At 35.1% G+C, this 20,556-nt stretch overlaps 1 protein-coding gene across 1 annotated transcript; it reads right to left on the reverse strand.

Moving 5' to 3' along the window:
- Positions 1–4,831: 4,831 nt before the first annotated feature.
- Positions 4,832–5,626, reverse strand: LOC147584580 (olfactory receptor 6M1-like). The gene has a single exon (XM_086717048.1). The coding sequence runs from the start codon at positions 5,624–5,626 to the stop codon at positions 4,832–4,834; it is 795 nt and encodes a 264-aa protein (XP_086573174.1).
- Between the last annotated feature and the right edge of the window lie 14,930 nt (positions 5,627–20,556).

Here is a 20,556-nt window from a genome sequence, read left to right on the forward strand (position 1 = left end):
TCTGTTTCTTCCAGATTGACCAGTTTATTGGCATATAATTGTGCATAATATTTTCTTATTATTGTTCACATTTCTGCAGTGTTGGTTGTGATCTCTCCTCTTTCATTCTTGATTTCATTTATTTGGGTCCTTTTGTTTTTGATCAAACTGGCTTGCTGGGGGTTTATAAATTTTGCTAATTTATTCAAAGAACCAGCTTCTGGTCCCATTACTGTATTCTGTTTTTGTTTGTTTGTTTGTTTTTTAATTATTAATTTCTGCTCAAATCTTTGTTTCCCATCTTCTGCTGGTTTAGGGTTTTATTTGCTATACTTTTTCCAGCTCTTTAAGGTGTAGGTTACTTTGTTTATCTGAGACCTTTCTTTCTTCTTTAGGAAGGCCTGAATTGCTATAAACATCCCTCTTATGACTGCCTTTGCTGCATCCCAGAGATTTTGGGCTATGGTGTTATGATTTTAATTGGCTTTCATGTACTTTTTATTCTGAGTTATCCAATTCTTATATTGTGCTCTTTTGCCTCAGTTTCCCTCTTGTTTTTCTGCTTCATTATTTTCCATAATATTGTGTTCTATATCACTGATTTATTGCTCTGCTTCATCCACCCTTGCCACCATGGTAATCATCAAGACAGCAATTCAGTTACAGCATTTTTATTTTCATCCTGACTGGATTTTACTTCTTTTTATCTCTGCAGAAAGCGTTTCTCTACTTTATTCAACCCAGACTAGTATTCTTATTATCCTGGTTATAAATTCTAATTCTGGCATTTTGATTAAGTCCCTGGCTTTCATTTATTCCTGTTCTTTCTTTTGGGCGAATTCCTTCATTTTGTCATTTTAATAGAAGAAAATGAACTAATAAAATTTTTAAAAAATTAAAAATTTGAAAAACAAAAAAGTCACATAAAAGAAGCTAGATCCTAAGTGTGTTTTGGTCTGTTTGTTGAAAGAAGCTTGATAGAGAAGTAAGGGAGAGAAAAGAAAAGAAAAAAAAAAGTAAGAAAACATTTACAAAATTTACAAAGATTTATACAATAAAATAGAATAAAATGAGATGAAGAAAGTAAAATAAAATTTTAAAAATTGCAAAAAAATATAGAAAAAAATAAAAATACTTTTATGAAAACGAAAATTAAAAATATTTTTTCTCTTTTTGTATCCAAAAATAAGAGAAAAGAAAAACAAAAAGAAACAAATAGGCCAGCAAACAGAATGAAATTCAAATGAAATTCCATCCATTTCCCCTAGAAGTCAAACTATGGAGCATTTTATTGTCCATACACTATGCAAGTGGAGAGACTTGTGGTGGTCCTCTAAGGCTTGGTTGATGCAGTTGGAAGGGGCTTTGTGTAATGGTTCCGTTCTTCACTTCACTTGCTGCTTAGTTAATGGGGGTGGATCTGCGTTTTGTGAATGTGCAGGTCCGTCTATGTGCATGCATGGGAGAGGTGAAAACGGTGGCACACAGCTTTCCCCATCTCTGGCATAAGAACATTGCAATCTTACCTACTGACAATCAAGCACCCCTTCATTGTCTCCAGCTTCTGTCCACTCCCTGCTTTTACACTATCCCTGTCCATATCCAAGCCATCAGCCTGCCAGGCAGTACCTCCCTCCTGACATTTATCTTAGATGGGGCTGTGTTTCCAACCCCCTCATTTCTGACACCCTGTGGCTGGGACCCTCTGGGGGAGGGTCTCGCAGAGCAATGCCAGGTATTGGCTTGCCCTCGGGGGAACGTTTGTGTGATCATGCTGCTGCAGAGCCTCAGAGATTGTAGCCACATGTTGGCTTGCCCCAGAAAATTTTCTTACAGTTGCACAGCAACAGAGGTTCAGGGGTTATGGTAAATCGCAACACACAGCTGGTACCAGGTTTGACCACACTCTGGCATCTTTGTCCCAATACCAGCAAACATGACTGTTCTCTGGGGTCTGCTAGGATCTTTGCCTCTGGGGAGGCAAATTCTACCAAATTTCCTCCTAGCACAGGAACCACTTCTCCCCTTGTGGCTAGCAGACCTCTTGGACCTTGCTACCTACTTCCGGGGGATCCGCCCTTCCTCCCAACCAGAGCACCACCAGGCACTGAGCTGCAGAATTTCCAACTCTGCACTCCGCTGTTTATAGATTCTTACTGGTATTGAAACCCTCTCCTTTCCCCCTCTCTTGTTCAGTCACTTGTGGGTCTTTCCATTCTTTCTCTTTCTCTGCAGCCACTTTTGGGGGAGTCTTTTTCCTGTACTCCTCCCCCTCCTTTCTCTGTCTACTCTCCACAAAAAGAGCTCCCTACTTTCTGTGTCTTCTCTCTCCCCCAGTTCACCTGTGCCACATACCTGCCAAGTTCTGGGGCTCAAATTATGCAGATCATTGTGTTAATTCTCAGATCAATTTTCTATGTATGCAAAATGATTTGGTGCTGATCTAGCTGTATTTCTTGGTTGAGAGAAACAGAGAACTTCCATGCTGCTCTGCCATCTTGGCACCTCCTTTCTATCCTTTATTTTTTTTTATGTGTATCTCTCTTTACAACACATCATTTATAGACAGTGTAATTCAAATTCTTCTTTATCCAGTCTGACAATTTCTGCCATTATTTGGTGTTGGGGCTTTAAGTCTATTCTTATTTAATTAAATTTCTGATTCAGATTTTAAATCTACCTGAAAACTTATTGTCCCTTCATCCTGATTGCTACTGGTGTTGTTCCTCAGTTTATCCTTTTCCTGCCCTCTTGTTTCTTTCCTTTTCTTTTCTTTTCTTTTCTTTTCTTTTCTTTCTTTCTTCTTCTCCTTCTTCTTCTTCTGGTTGATGGCACTTTATTTTAGTGTTCCCTTTCCTTTCTTCCACATACTGTCACTGTACATCCATACTTCCTACTTGCCTCTTCTTCCCTCTGAAACAGACATGAGATTTCAAGTGTTCACTTCCTGAACCTGCTGATACTTTCTGTTCCTATTGTTTATTTTACAAATATAATAATCATCATTCAACTATTATCATGTATATTAATTGTTATTGCACATTAGAGACTTTTATGCTATTTTTGTGTATGCTTACTTTCTTGTTTTTTAGATGACATGATAAAATGGAACCAAAATCTTTCATTTCTGGTGCTTTTTGCTCAAGTTAATTAATCCATGTTTCCTTTTGGAATAATTTCCCATCAGTTTGAAGATATCCTTTAATATTTCCTGTCATCTACATATACTGGTGACAAATTATTTCTGCTTTGTTTTATTTTAATCAGGGAAATCTTATTTTATCATAATTTTGAAGAATATGGATGTTTGGATTCCTGAGTTTGTCTTGTTTATTTTTTTATTTTTTCACCCCATAAAGTGTATTTTTCTCTTGCTATCTGCCAGCCAGTTTTTCACGGAAACTCAATTTAGCCATTTCTCTCAGTATACATTGTGCCCTTTCTTACTGTGGTTACTTGCAAATTTTATCTTTAAGGCAGGCTTATAGCAACTTGACTAGGATATGCCTAGATGCTATTAACCTTGTTATGATTTCAGTGAGATTTGCTAACTTTTTTTGTTTGTTTGTTTTTCTGGAAATCTATCACTTTAAAAATCTGAACTGTGAATTAACTTAATCACTATTTTCTTCATATTTTTTTCTCACAACATGTCTCCACTTGGGGAATATAAATATTCATAGAGTAAAGAATGTCATATTGTGACAAGTCTCCCTTTGGGGCTACTCATCTTTCTCTCATTGGTCTCCATCTCTTTCTCAGTTTAGAAAATTCATATGAGTCCACCTTCATGTTCAATTTCCATTTCTCTGCTATCTTTAGTCAGCAGTCTAGAAGTATAGAAAACTTCCTGGATATTGTATAAAGTCAATTTTTTCTAAATCAGAATTTCTAGTATTACCAGTCACCAAATTATTATTTCCTGGTTTGAGAAATATATTGTCCTCTTTGTCCTTGTCAAATCCATATCTGAAATTTGCTTCTTTTTTTAATTTGTTCTTCAATTATCATATATTGTTGCAGTCCATGTGTATTTATAAATGATTTAGGTATTCCTGAATAAGAGTAAGACTAAATTATAAAACACTTAACTTAAAAAAAAAAAAAAATATATATATATATATATATATATATATATCTTTAAGTGCTTCATTTAGAAGCTTTAAATAGCAATGATATAAATACAATTTTACTAAAATGAAGAATAAAGAAAAAGTAATGGTGCCTATGTTTTTGCAAAGAAAGATGAAGTTTAAGCTTATATTAAAATATTTCAATTCTATTCCAAGGTGGAATTTCTGTCTTTTTGTGTGTTTGTGGAGTGCAAGAGTGTTCTATTTTTTTTTTATTTTCCACAATCCAAACAAATGAACTCAAATACACACATATAGATGATATATGTATTTTTAATCAAGTGATATCTGAAATTGGATTTTTAGTAAATAGTATACTACTACCTCTATTACTCCTACCCATCATTACCTTATATTAGCACTTATAAATGAAAATATTAATTATTGTAACAAAATCTTCAAAATCTAACATACACATGAAACCTGTATATTTGGTTATCAAGTTAAAATACTTTCATAGCACACATTATTTGTTAATTTACATACATCATGGGGCTTTGCTGGAAACATGGATGCAGCTGAGGATCCCAGAATTAATATGACTCTCACGGATCATGTCACTTGGACCTCATCCCCTTGAGGAAGTTCCGGTCCTTGGCCAAGCTGTCCTTCAGAGCATCTTTCATGGTTTCATTCCGTAGACCGAAGATGAAGGGATTCAAGAGGGGTGTGAGAACACTAGAGAGGATAAAGAGGATCTTGTTGAGATGTAAGCTGCTCTATTGGGAGAGGTGGACATACACAAAAATGGAGATCCCATAGCCCATGGAGACCACAATGAAGTGAGAGGCACACGTAGCAAAGGCTTTGCGTTGACCTTGACCTGAGGGTATCTTCAGAATGGTGGAGATGACATAAACATAGGAGACCACAGTGAGTGAGAGGGAGCTGATGAGCAGGACAAGGGAGCTGAGGAAGTCTAACAGCTCAATGATGTGGATGTCAGCACAGGCCAAGTAGAGGAAGGGGGCACTGTCACAGAAAAAGTGATCAATCACATTGGGGCCACAGTATGGCAACCCCACCTTAAGGACAGTGGACGGGAGAATGAGGAGAAAACCACCCACCCAGGAGAGGATAACAAGACGCACACACAGTGAGCTTGTCATAATTGTTGGGTACTGAAGGGGGCTGCAAATGGCCACATAGCGATCATAGGACATGACTGCAAAAAGGATAAACTCAGTACATCCAGAGAGGAAGTAGAAATAAGACTGGGTAAAGCATCCACCAAAGGATATGTTCTTTCTGTCTGACAGGAAGCCTGCCAGCATCTTGTGAACAGCACGGGTTGTGGTTAATACTTCACAGAAGGAGAGATTTCTGAGGAAGAAATACATGGGTGAGTGAAGCCTATAATCCATGAGAATCAGCATAATGATTAGGCTGTTTCCAAGGACTGTCACCAAGTAAGCCAATGAAAAAATAAAGAACAGGAGACCCCCAAGAGCTCTGGTGATTGGTATCCCCACAAGAATAATCTCAGTCACCAATATCCAATTCCCTCTTTCCATGTTTGTGTCTCTTTTTTACTGTACAGAAAGTTATAGCATAGGAAAAAGAATGGTGAATCATTCATCAAATTAAGAAATCAAGGAGAAATTTAAAATAAAATTTTAGCTACTTTTTCTAGCAAAATTGAGAAAGACAATTGATATTATGATTGGGTACACCATATCCTACAAAAATACAGCTGAAGAGCTATGAAAATCAATTTTGATAACTCCATCTTTCCTTTCTATATTCTGTAACACTTTGGTGGGGTGTGCTAAATATATAATTACAACTGTATATTTTATCGATAAGAACTTTGTCCAGTAAGTGTTCTGATAAAATACACAAATGAAAGATTAGTTGGTACCTGTAATTATAGAAGCAATTTACTTCCAGTGTTTGTCTCGTGAGGATTGGGCTGTCCCGATGTTACAAGGGCACATAGAGAGTACAGACTCCAGCTTCAAGCCAATGGTGCATCTAGGTTTCAAGAGCCACGTAGATAGTGGGCACATCTTGCAGCCACATTTTCTCACCTGAGATTCCAGTGCTCCAATGGCCAGTAAGGCAGAAAAATAAAAAATAAGCACCATAATACAATTATAGAGAGAAAATATATTCTTCAAGACAATATACCTTGCAAAAATCAGAGGTATAAAAAGTGATTTCCTCCACAAAAAAAGGGATAAAGATAAACATAATCTACATGTTCAATAACAAGGCAAACACAGCAAAAAACAAAAAACAAAAAAACCCCAAAAATTGTGTAAATAAAAATCATAAATCTGTAATAATAAGAATGGCACTAATAAACATTAATATATAATTGGTACTGTTATACATCTAGGACTGGAATGTAAAACCAATACAATTTTCCATAAACACAGAAAACATAAAATGGCTCAGGATATAAAAAATTTAAGCACTGGTATAAATATTTTAGGAAATGGTATAAATATTTTAAGAAACATATGTAAGCAATTGAAATATTTATTTTAATATTAATGGCAGAAAATCATTAATATTAATGGTGGAAAATCTTATCAATAGAAGGATTACAAAATTAGTCAAAAATCAGTTTAAAATGTCATGAAACTATATGACATGAGAGATCACATCAAATTTCTGGCAGGCAACTTTTAGAAATATAAGCAGAAATAAAAATAATATGATAGTAAGAGAATTTGACATAATATTTTCTATATATTTCAGAATGAATGAAGTAATTAATTGTGCATGAGTAAATTAACTATTTAGAAATACATTATAGAAAATATAAACAACATTATTAATGGAATCTCAGGCCAAATCCCCTATGTGGAATCAATATTGCAAAATTTTTTACAAGGAAGGCTGAATTACAGCCAAAATATCGGATTGGATTTTATTTTAGAAATGGCCAAAATATTTCAAATATAATATTTAAAATATAATGTCTATTTTTAAAGAGTCTCATTTTTAGCAAAGGAATAAATATAATTTCACTGTGTTAGCTAGTATACCATTATTTAGACAGAGCAAAACATCAAATAATATGTCAAATTTAATAGAGATTCATATAATTATTTTTATTTAATTCTGTAAAGTAGCTATAAGGGAAGAAAGTTAACTGTCACAAATGATATTCATATGGGGCATATTCTATCCGTAATCCATAATCTCAATTTCTTTTTAACCACCCATCCTCAGGAGACATAAAACATCAGAGGATTAGAAGGAAATGTAAACTAGACAGAGCCCCAGGCTAACAAATATACGTTTAATATTTTTAGTGATAGCAGCAAGTGTGGCAGTGTTCTTGATAATCTAACTTCAGGCAACAGGCATGAATATCAGAAGCAGAGATGAGATGGAGGGAGGGAGGGAGGGAGGGATAGAATGAAAGAAAAGCTCTCTCACAATGGGTAAGAAATCCACTTGTTACCTAAGTTTGAAGAACTATTTGATGAAATTTGCCTTGAAGCAAATCTAGACATTGAATGTTTGGGCTGATATTAAGAAAAGAAAAGGGGAAAAGTAGATATTACAGAAATGGAGAAATTTTTGACATCCCAACAAAAGATGTGTGAGAGCATGGAAGTTTATTTCTTATTAAAATAAATTTGTCTTGACTTTCTGAAAGCAAAATGTCAAGTTTACTTCTAATCATACAATATTCTTCTAACTTCCCTAGCATCTCACTTTCACACAAATGTAAAACAGTTGATGTGGGTGCATTTGTCCTTCTTACTAGAAATGATTTTACACAGGGAATACCTTTGTTAAGTCCCTCATCTTCTTTCCAAACACAGTAAACCTCCTCTATTACCCCATAGTCTTTCTTACAAGAAGTGCCCCCTGTCCAATAAAAATGGCTTTGATGAAGAAAAAGCAGAAGAAATTTCTATCTTTGTACCACTGGTTTTCCTTTTGAAACTGAACTCTTGGGCCCAGGAAACACGGATTTCCATAAAAACTGTTCAGTCCCAACCCCTTGTGATGACAAAGTATCACAGGACAATTCCACAGCACCATGCATTCCAGATGCATAGTTTTGGAGGCTAACATAGTTTTAAAAGCAGCTCCTCAGCCTATGTGCCCACAGGGAGCTTGACTGGGTGGGAAGGAGTCATGTTTTCATTCTCTCTGTGTTTGTGAAACTTTTTTAATGAGTCTATTCTTCTGAGACTCCCATGTACAAAGAGAACTTTTTGTTCCCAGGAGAAGTTTTAAGACTAAAAGGATGATGTACTTCAAGTAAAATTAATTATTTTCTGTGAAAACTTGGCTAAAATGTTTTAGGCAATTTTTTTAAACCTATAAATATTCTGCCCAGTGATATCAGGAGCATATGTACTCCATTATTTGTTTTTATTACTTTTCAGTTGATGACTATGATTTAAGTGCAAACATGATTTCACCATAATGTGTCTGTCTAATAAATATGAAAGATTTATTCCCAAACTTCTAATTATTTCATTTGAGGTCTATGTCAGAGATGGGAACTATTAATTAACTGCTAAAAGAGCCCTGGATAGGGGCAAGATCCATAAGATACTCAAAATAAGTTTGTGTGGATGTATGGATGGAGGTCTCATATTTATGAGTCCATTTTATTAAAAAAGGAACATTTTTTTCGTTTGTCTAATATTCCCTTATGTATTCTTGGTAGTCTTACTTGTGTGTTGTTTTGGATCTCACACCATTTTATTTCTACATTTTTAAAATTTTATTTCAAATTATTGGTAAATGTATATTGTATTCTTGTTCTGGCAGGAATAGTTTTCTATGATCTAAAAATAATATTCTCTTTCAACACTGTTAGATTTGCAAATTCACGAATGAGTCTCTGAACCTTTCTCATTTAGGTAAAATGAAATTGGTGTTTAGTGCCTAATATAGATGTCCAGCTAGCTGTATTCTTTCTGAATGCAATTAAAATGACATGCGTCCTAGGGTCCTCTGAAGATTATACATATACACACTGTGTAGTTAACCTATATTCATGCTTTTCATAAATTTTTGTTGAAATTATTCAGAATAAATACTTAATTCACTCTAGGTATTTGAACACAGTATAGTGGCATATAATAAGTAGTTGAGGTACTTTGTTAATGCTTGAATGAATGAATGAATGAATGAATATGGGAAATACACAGTATCGGCTGTTATTCATGAACAGTAGCAAAATCTGTAAGAATCATTACTTTTCAAAAAGAGTATTTTAAATGAAACTTTATCACTGTATACTGAAGCCTAGTGAAGGCCCTTTCCAAAAGGAATAGAGAATTTGGAGGCTACCAAGTCATTGAAGAACAGATAAGAAACTGGGTTCATATGATTTTTAATTTATCCTAAAAGCTAATAAAATAAACAGACATTATGACCTGACAATTTATTCTCAATGAGGCACGTCTGAGAGAATGAATCACATAACGTACAGGAGGAGCTGAGAAATTATACACAGGCAAAACTACTGTGAGAAAATGTATTTTATAATTTCTTTTGAGGAAGAAGAGAATAGTTGTGGCTTTCTCTATTCCGATCCTTTCCCTTGGTGAAAACCAAAATAGAACTCATTTTTAGAAGTTATATTTGGAAGTTATGAATTATGAAGATTCTCCCAATTTAGGGCTACATAGGAAAAAACATGTTTCCTAACTTTGTTCCATGTCTTCCTCTTCCTCAAGGTGTAACTTGATACAGTCTCCTTAAAAGGGATTTTGCTAGAACTCCACTGTCTACCAATCCATTTCACCTCCATGGCTGTGATTTCAGAACCCCATCATGTGACCATTAAGCTGGGCTGTCACACAGGTTTCAGGTTTGTAGTAATTACTTTTATCTATCTAAACAGAATGCTATGCATTTTAGGACAAGAACTATACCTAGCATTCACTACTGTTATGCTCAGTGTCCAGCATTGTGATCAAATATTACTATAATGGTTACTATTATGAATTCCCACATAGTTTTCACATTAACCTCACATGATCAGAAAGTCATGAATCTCTTCAAACAGTTCATTTGAAAAAGCAACAAGATGTATGAAATATAACTTTGAAGAAAAGTTGAAAATACAAAAAACTTGAAAACTTGAAAATACAAATCCATATTTATAATTATAATCAACATTTTATATGCATGCATCTTAATTTTAACAGTAATAATTATATACAATTTTATTATCTGCTTTTCCCAATGACACTATATTATAAAGTATATCCTATGTGTCTATTCCATACTTTTTAATTTATTTGTTGATAAGTAACTTACAAAGATGGTATTGGGAATGGATCTTACATATCACAGTTGCCTAATGTATTTACTATTGACAGGAAAATAATATAATCAAAGATAAGGCTCTTCTACGTTTTTATTTATTTTTGGGACAGAGAGAGACAGAGCATGAACGGGGGAGGAGCAGAGAGAGAGGGAGACACAGAATCGGAAACAGGCTCCAGGCTCTGAGCCACCAGCCCAGAGCCTGACGCGGGGCTCGAACTCACGGACCGCGAGATCGTGACCTGGCTGAAGTCGGACGCTTAACCGACTGTGCCACCCAGGCGCCCCAAAGATAAGGCTCTTCTAAAGAACAATAGGCCACCAGACATGGAAAGGACTAAAATGATTTTTTGAGAGATCAGTGTTTAAATAAGACTGTTATTGCAATTGAAGAGCATGATAACAAGTATGAGCATTTTAACATGAGACAATATGAGAAAAAATAAATTAAGGGGAAGGAAAAGAGAATAATAAGGCAGAGGTGCTGAAAATGCATTGTGAACATGAAGTAGGTTAAATGTAATTTATCTTGATATAGAAAATACATAAAAACTTGATTAAAATATTTATTTGTTACCTTTTAAAAAATCAAAAATATTTCAATGAAGCACAATTTTAAATGAATGATTTCTGTCTGATTATTTTTTATGTGACCTAACATCACAAATAGAAGTAAAATATATTTGTGCATCACTATCTTGCTATAAAGTACATTAAACTTCTATGTCGGATATCATAACCTCATTTGTCGGACTCAGAAATTCTTGGGTTCTGCCTATTATCCCAGAAAATTATTAATAATGTTTTCTTGCCTCATCATCAGTGTCCCACTTTAGACAAGAAATAACATAGTTACCCTGAAAATGACACACTTGGTAATTAAATTCTTAACTTATTTTCTTCTGCCTTAATATTCAACACAAGGATCAAGAATTCAAAGCAAAATAGCAAAATAGGACACATCAGCTTTATTCACCACCCCCACACAATTAGTTTATATTAATAAATAAAAATAAAAGAAACAAATTAAAGTAGCCCTTGCAAAGCTAAAAAGTCCAATTAAAAGTCTACAACAACAGAGTGGAGGGCAATATGAAGAATCACCACACAGAGAGGACCACTCAGGACACTGACAGAGTGAAGAGATCTGGAAATGTGTGGAGAGGCTACACAGACACAGGGGGAAGCTACTAGTATCTGTCATGCAACAGGTGCCATTGCCATCTTGAGTGGCTTCCTCTGCTGAAGAGCCCAACAGTCTTGGCTGTTGTGGACCCCCCAATCTCACAATAGCTACAGACTCTCCACAAATTTCACAGCATGAGGACCCTGCATTGTTCATCATCACAGACCCCAGTTGCCTGCCTTTACAGAGGACACTGAAATCTCTCACCACTGAAGTAACCATCAGTCATGGCTGTGAAGTGCAGCTCTGCTCCATCATCTCAGAAGGAGCTGCTGTTGTGTTACCATAGGACCAAGTCTATGAATATCCCTACCTGTCCTGTGGACCCCTGAACAGGAGTCATAGCTCATCCATGTATGCTTGAGTGCCAAACTTTGGCTCTGTACACTTCCCCATGTACCCAGACTCCAGCTCCACATCTTTTCCTATGTGTCCATGTTTCAGGCTGCAAGAGCTATGCCACTGCAAGCTAGCCAGTGCCCCAGACTTTAGAGCTGTTGTCACGCTGTGAGCACCCATGTACCAGTGCCAGCTCTGTGGCTGCGCCACTGGCATCCATCCATCAGACACTAGTGCAACCACCACTAAGAGAGGTCTCAAATAAACCACCTAATTTATGACTCAAGAAAATAGAAAATTAGTACATTAAACCCAAGTTACTACAAGGAAGGAAATAGTTGAGAGCAGTAAAGAAATAAAGTAAATGGAGACTAGAAAAACACTAGAAAAAAATAAAATTGACAAAACTTTAGCTAGACTATAAAAAAGTGATAATATGCAAATAAACAAAATCAGAAATGAAAAAGGTGATATTAAAACCAATGCTGCAGATATACAAAAGTATGGATAGTTATATGCAAGAAATTGGATAACCTATAAGAATAAGATAAACTCTTAGAAATATAACCTACCAAGATTGAATCATGAGAAATCAGAAAGCTGAGCAAATGACTAGTAAAGAGATTGAATCAGTAATCAAAAATCTCCTAACAATGAAACCCCAATAACAGATAGATTCACTAGTGAATTCTACCAAACAAGTCAAGAATAATTAATATCAATTTTTCTCCAACTCTTCTTAACTATTGAAAAGGAAAGAATACTTCAAAACTCATTTTATTGAAGAAGCATTGTCTTTTACCAAAGCCAGAAGGGAATCTACTAGAAAGGAAAATACAAGTTAATATCCTTGATGAAAATAGATGCAGTATACTCAACAAAATACAAGCAAAGAAATCCCATAGCATATTGAAGGAAACATACAACATGACCAATTAAAATTTATCTCTGGAAATCAAGAATGGTTTAAAATATGTAAATCAATAAATATTATTCTGCCACAAAAAAGGAGGAGATTTTTTGATTTGGACAATGTGGATGAACCGGGAAGACATTATATTAAATAATATAAGCCAGAGAAAGAAAGATAAAAACAGTATTGTATCACAAACATTTATAATCTAAAAACATAAACAAAAATAAAAAAAAGTAGGACTCAGAAACCGAGGGTAGAATGGTGGTTGTCTGGGGCTGGGTGTTGGAGAAATGGGGAGATGTTGGTACAAGGGTACAAATTAGTTGTTATTAGATGAACAAAATATGAGAAGGTAATGTACAACATGGTTAATTTTGTTAATAATGCCATATTGAGTAATTGAGATTTGCTAAGAGAATAGATAGTAACCATTCTCCACCAAAACCAAAAAAAAATAAAATGTTAATTTTGTGATAATACAATGGTAATTATCTTGATTGTGGTGATTATTTCATAACATATACATATATTAAGTCATCACTTGCAATCTTTAAGTCTATATAATTTATTGGTCAATTATATCTCAATAAACAAATTAAAAAATATAATTTTTCTGGAAATGAAAAGTCTTCTCTTCAAATCTGAGAGATGTGTATGTATTTGTGTGTGTGTTAATGTGTGTGTGTGTACACGTGAGCATTTGTTATTTGGGTGTCTATTTAAATGCTTTAAGGTTATTCTTACAAAAATGACTATAAGTACCTTTTTTTTTTTTTTGCTTTTTGCAGCTTATTGAGATGTAAATGGCATATAATTTTGGGTAACTTTAAGGTGTATAGTGTGATTGTTTGACATACTTATGTATTGTGAAACACTTACCAAAGTAAGATTGGTTAACAACATAGTTTACCTCACATAATTACCATCCTTTTAAAACCTTAATATTGGGGCGCCTGGGTGGCGCAGTCGTTAAGCGTCCGACTTCAGCCAGGTCAAGATCTCGCGGTCCGTGAGTTCGAGCCCCGCGTCAGGCTCTGGGCTGATGGCTCGGAGCCTGGAGTCTGTGTCCCATTCTGTGTCTCCCTCTCTCTCTGCCCCTCCCCCGTTCATGCTCTGTCTCTCTCTGTCCCAAAAATAAATAAACGTTGAAAAGAAAAAAAAACAAAAACAAAAAAAAAAAACCTTAGTATTTAATCAGTAAATATATTGAGCCTCATAGGAACTAACTTATATCACTCATTTGAAACCTCACTTCATTTTCAATATTTGCTCTCAGAGTAGAATGCACTTAGAGGCATACTCATTAATCCCCAGGCACTTTCACAGAAGTGGAAGGGAGACACCATGGAAAATTTATCTTATTTCAAACTGAAACAGGAACAAATAGGAAACTTGAAGACACTGATAAACAGCAAAGTAATTTAATCAGTAATTTAAAAATCGCCCAGTAATCAAAGCTACAGGCCCAGATAGCTTCACAGGTGAATTCTTCCAAACCTTTAAAGAAGAGTTCATACTTATTCCTCTCAAACTATGCCAAAAAATATAAAAGGCAAGAAGTCTTTCAAATTCATTTTATGAGGCCAACATACACTGATAACAAAAGCAAAGTCTTCACTAAAAAAAAAAAAAAAAAAAGAACTATAGGCCAATATTCCTGATGAACATGGATGCAAAAATTCTCAATAAAATACTAGCAAACTGAATCCAACAGTAAAGTAAAGGAATCATTCATCATGATCAAGTGGGACTTATTCCTGGGCTGCAAGAATGCTTCAATATTTGCAAGTAAATCAATGTTGAACTCCACATTATAACAGAAAGGATAGGAACCATAGCCTCCTCTCAAGAGATGCAGAAAAAGCACTTGACATAGTACAGCATCTATTCATGATAAAAATCATCAACAAAGTAAGATAAGAGGAAATACTTCGTCATCATAAAGGCCATGTATGAAAAACCCAGAACTAATATAATCCTCACTGGGGATAAACTGAGAGATTTTCTCCTATGGTCAGAAACAAGAAAGTGATGTTCACTGCATCACTTTTATTCAACATCATACTAGAAGTATTAGACATAGCAATCAGACAACAAGAAGAAATAAAAAGCATCCAAATTGGCAAGGAAGGAGTCAAACTTTATTTGCAGATGATACGATATTCTATATAGAAAACCCAAAGACTCCACCAAGAAATTGCTAGCAATGATTCAGGAAATTAGTAAAATCCCAGGATACAAAATAAATGTACAAAATTCTGTTACATTTCTATACACTAGTAATGAAGCAGCACAAAGAGAAATTAAGGAATAAATACCATTTAAAATTGCACCAAAAATAATAATATAGTAGAAATAAACATAACTAAAGAGATGAAAGTTTAATACTCTGAAAACTATAAAATATTGTTGAAAGAAATTGAAAAGGACACAAATAAATAGAAAGAAATTCCATGCTCAAGGACTGGAGAAACAAATACTGTTAAAATGTCTACACCACCCAAAGCAACTTACACATTATTGTAATCCCTATCAAAATACCAACAGTATTTTTCACAGATCTAGAACAAACGATTCTAAAATTTGTATGGAAACACAAAGACCCTGAATAACCAAAGCAATCTTGAAAAGAAAAGAAAAGCTGGAAGCATCACAATTCCAGACTTCAAGTTATATTACGAAGCTGCAGTAATCAAGAGAGTATGGTACTGGAACAAAAATAGACACATTAGTCAATGGAACAAAATAGACAAATGACATATTAATCCAACTATATGGTCAGTTAATCTTTTACAAAGTAGGGAAAAGTATCCAATGTAAACAAGACAGTTTCTTCAAAAAATGCTGTTGGGAAACTGGAAAACAACCTGCAAAAGTATGCAACTGGACCACTTCTTACAACATACACAAAAATAAATTCAAAATGTATTAACAACCTTAATGTGAGACTGAAAACCATAACAATTTTAGAGGGGAACACAGGCACTAATAATTGAAACTTCCTGCTACATATGTCCCCTGATTCAAGGAAAACAAAAGCAGAAATAAACTATTGTGGCTTCATGAAATAAAATAGTTTTTGCACAAGGGAGGAAATTATCAACAAAACTAAAAGATAACATACAGAATGGGAGAAGATATTTGCAAATGACATATCTGATAAAAGGTTAGCATCCAAAATATATGAAGAACTTATGCACTCCAAAAATGATTAATCCACGTAAAAACTGAGCAGAAGGCATAAATAGACATCTTTCCAAAAAATAGAGCATGGAGGCCTACAGATACATGAATAAATAACAACACTCATGTTGAAGGAAATTCAAATAAAATCTACAAAGAGATATCACCTCACACCTGTCAGAATGGCTAAAATCAGCAATACAAGAAACAACAGGTGTTGGCCAGGATGTGGAGAAAGGGGACTCCCTTTTGCACTGTTGGAGGGGATACAAACTTGTGCAGTCACTCTGAAGAACAGTGCAGAAATTCCTCAAAAAGTTAAAAATAGGACTACCTTATTGTCAAGAAATTGCACTACTAAATATTTGACCAAATATTACAAAATAATAATTCAAAAATATACATGAGATGACCCCCCCATGAATGTTTTAAACATGTTTATAACATGCTTGTAACAGTATCCAAAGGATGGAAAAATCTTAATGTCAATTGAATGATGAATGGATAAAGAAGATGTGATATATAAATATAATGGGGGACAACTGGGTGGCTCAGTTGCTTGAACATCTGACTTGATTTCAGCTCAGGTCACGATCCCAGAGTTGTGGGGTTAAGTGCTGTGTCGGGCTCCACACTGGGAATGGAGTCTGCTTAAGATTTACTCTTTCCTGACTTCTGTCCTTGTCCCCTGTTTTCTCCCTCTATCTCCCTAAAATTAAAATAATGATAATAATAATAACACTTAGGAGAAGAAGAAGAAGAAGAAGAAGAAGAAGAAGAAGAAGAAGAAGAAGAAGGAGGAGGAGGAGGAGGAGGAGGAGGAGGAGAAGAAAGAAAGGAGGAAGAAGAAACAAATATAATGAAATATTACTCAGCTATAAAAAATAGTGAAATCTTGGCATTTACAGTGACATGGATAGAGCTAGAGAGTACTATGGTAAGCAGAATAAGTCAGAGAAAGACAAATACCATATTTCGCTCAGATGTGGAATTTAAGAAACAAAACTAACCATCATAGGGGAAAAAAAGGAGAGAGGGAGTCAAACCAAGAAACAGACTCTTAACTAGTGAATAAACTGGTGATTGCTAAAGAGGAGATGAGTGGGGGGATGGGTTGAATAGGTAATAGAGGTTAAAGAGTGCACTTATGATGGGCACTGGTTGCTGTATGGAAGTCTTGAATCACTAAGTTTTACACATGAAACTACTATTGCACTATATGTTAACTAACTGGAATTTAAATTAAAAAAAAACTTAAAAACAGAGTCTGTTTTTTGGTATATTTTCCTTGAAAAGTTAAAAATAGAACTACCATCTGATCCAGCAGTGGTAATACTGGATCTTTACCCAAAGAATACAAAAACACTAATGCAAGGCAAAGCATGCACCCCTATGTTAAGAGCAACATTATTTATAATAGCCAAGATAACTGAAGTAGCCCGTGTCCATTGTCCCAGATACTTTTCAAACTGCTGCTCTCTACTGTGTATTAACTTAAATTACTTATTTTGCCAGCTCATTAATGGAGATGACTCAGTTTCCTATTGCCTTCTGGCTCTCCCAAAGTTAATCCCACTAATTTTCTAAGTACCCAGAAGTAAGTCACACTGATTCTAAAAGCTCATGCACTTAAGTTTCACTGGATTTCATAGCCAGATGTTAACATGTTAATCTTATCAGTGCAGATCCCCAATCTTTGGGATGCCTGGTGTGGGATCTGATCCTTTTCTTTTTCTATGCTTGTGGTTTCCATCACATTTGTGGTTATATCCCATCTGGGGTTTGATTCCCAACCCTTCCACCCTTTCTGATGTGGCCTCTTTTCTAAGATTAACTGTGGAAAGTCTATTCTCCCGCTATTCAGTTCATTTTCAGGGTTAGTTACACAGAAGTACCTGTTTTCTTGGTGTGTCCATGGGATGAAGCGAGCTCAGAAGCTTCCATAGTGTGTCATTTTAGCCGCCCTCTGAGTACGTCTTCTGGTTTTTTTCCTCTTTTTTTAATTTTGTTTTTTTATTTTTAAAAATTTATATCCAAATTAGTTACCATATAGTGAAACAATGATTTCGGGAGTAGATCCTTTGATGCCCATTACCCATTTAGCCCATCCCCTCTCCCACAACCCCTCCAGCAACCCTCAGTTTGTTCTCCATATTAAAGAGTCTCTTCTGTTTTGTCCCCCTCCTGGTTTTTAGAATATTTTTGTTTCCCTTCCCTTATGTTCATTTGTTTTGTCTCTTAAAGTCCTCAATGACTGAAGTCACGTGATTTTTGTGTTTCTCTAATTTCACTTAGCATAATACCCTCCAATTCCATCCATGTAGTTGCAAATGGCAAGATTTCATTCTTTTTTGATTGCCGAGCAATATCCATTGTGTGTGTGTGTATGTGTGTGTGTGTGTGTGTGTGTGTACATGTATATATATGTATATGTATACATATACATGTGTATATATGTATATGTATATACACACACACACACGGTGTGTATATATATATATATATATATATATATATATACCACATCTTCTTTATCCATTCATCCGTGTGTGGACATTTGGGCTCTTTCCATACTTTGGCTATTATTGATAGTGCTGCTATAAACATGGGGGCGCATGTGTCCCTTCAAAACAGCACACCTGTATCCCGTGGATAAATGCTTACTAGTGCAATTGCTGGGTTGTAGGGTAGTTCTATTTTTAGTTTTATGAGGAACCTCCATAGTGTTTTCCAGAGTGGCTGCACCGCTTGCATTCCCACCAACAATGGAAAAGAGATTCTCTTTCTCCACATCCTCACCAACATCTGTTGTTGCCTGAGTTGTTAATGTTAGCCATTCTGACAGGTGTCAGGTGATATCTCATTATGGTTTTGATTGTATTTCCCTGATGATGAGTGATGTTGAGCATTTTTTCATGTGTCAGTTGGCCATCTGGATGTCTTCCTTGGAGAAGTGCCTATTCATATCTTTTGCCCATTTCTTCACTGGATTATTTGTTTTTTTGGGTGTTGAGTTTGATAAGTTCTTTATAGATTTTGGATACTAACCCTTTATCTGATATGTCATTTGCAAATATCTTCTCCCTTCCCATTGGTTGCCTTTTAGTTTTGCTGATTGTTTCCTTCGCTGTTCAAAAGCTTTTTATTTTGATGAGGTCCCGGTAGTTCATTTTTGCTTTTGTTTCCCTTGCCTCCAGAGACGTGTTGAGTAAGAAGTTGCTGTGGCCAAGATCAAAGAGGTTTTTGCCTGCTTTCTCCTCGAGGGTTTTGATGGATTCCTGTCTTACATTGAGGTCTTTCATCCATTTTGAGTTTATTTTTGTGTATGGTGTAAGAAAGTGGTCCAGGTTCATTCTCCTGCATGTTGCTGTCCAGTTTTCCAAGCACCACTTGCTGAAGAGACTGTCTTTATTCCATTGGATATTCTTTCCTACTTTGTCAAAGATTAGTTGGCCATAAGTTTGTGTGTCCATTTTGGGGTTCTCTATTCTGTTGAGTTGATCTGAGTGTCTGTTCTTGTGCCAGTACCATACTGTCTTGATGATTACAGCTTTGTAGTGCAGCTTGAAGTCTGGGATTGTGATGTCTCCTGCTTTGGTCTTCTTCTTCAAGATTGCTTTGTCTATTCAGGGTCTTTTCTGGTACCATACAAATTTTAGGATTATTAGCTCTAGCTCTGTGAAGAATGCTGGTGTTACTTTGATAAGGACTGCGTTGAATATGTAGATTGCTTTGGGTAGTATCAACATTTTAACAATATTTGTTCTTCCTATCCAGGAGCATGGAATCTTTCGTGTGTGTGTGTGTGTGTGTGTGTGTGTGTGTGTGTGTCTTCTTCAATTTCTTTCATAAGCTTTCTATAGTTTTCAGTATATAGATTTTTCACCTCTTTGGTTAAATGTGTTCCTAGGTATTTTATGGTTTTTGGTGCAACTGTAAATGGGATTGATTCCTTGATATTTTTTTCTGTTGCTTCATTGTTGTTGTATAGGAATGCAACGAATTTCTGTGAATTGATCTTATATCCTGTAACTTTGCTGAACTCATGAATCAATTTTAGCAGTTTTTTTGTAAGTCTTCTGTTTTTGATCAGGCAAGGAAATGAGCATCTGTGTTCTGATTATGGACAGATTTTTCTTATGGCAGAAGTGCAAGCTTAGAGAAAGGCCACAATTCCCTCAATCACTATTGCCTGAAGTTGTTTCCAGGACATTAAAAAAGACAATCTTTGTTTTTTTCTCAATTTTTTTCTTTTAATTTTTTCAGGAGACAGCTATTTAAGGATTAGGACATCAAAATCAACTGTATATGTGGTGTAATTTAAAAAGTCATTTTGCATACTGAGGGAAAAGTGCTTACTCATTAAAAAAAAAACAAGAGGACCTGAAGTTCATATCTCAAGTTTATTCCTAACAAAGAGCTGCTACAAAGAAATCAAACAACAAACAAAAACAACAAAACAAATGAGATTTCGATTTTCAAAATATTAATATTATGAGATTCTAATGTATAGATTTCAGAAACAAATAAAACATACATAAGACTTACAAAGAAATAAGAAA

This window comes from Puma concolor, chromosome A1, assembly GCF_028749965.1.
Source record: "Puma concolor isolate L17-30 chromosome A1, mPumCon1.1.hap2, whole genome shotgun sequence".
Taxonomy (NCBI): Eukaryota; Metazoa; Chordata; class Mammalia; order Carnivora; family Felidae; genus Puma; species Puma concolor.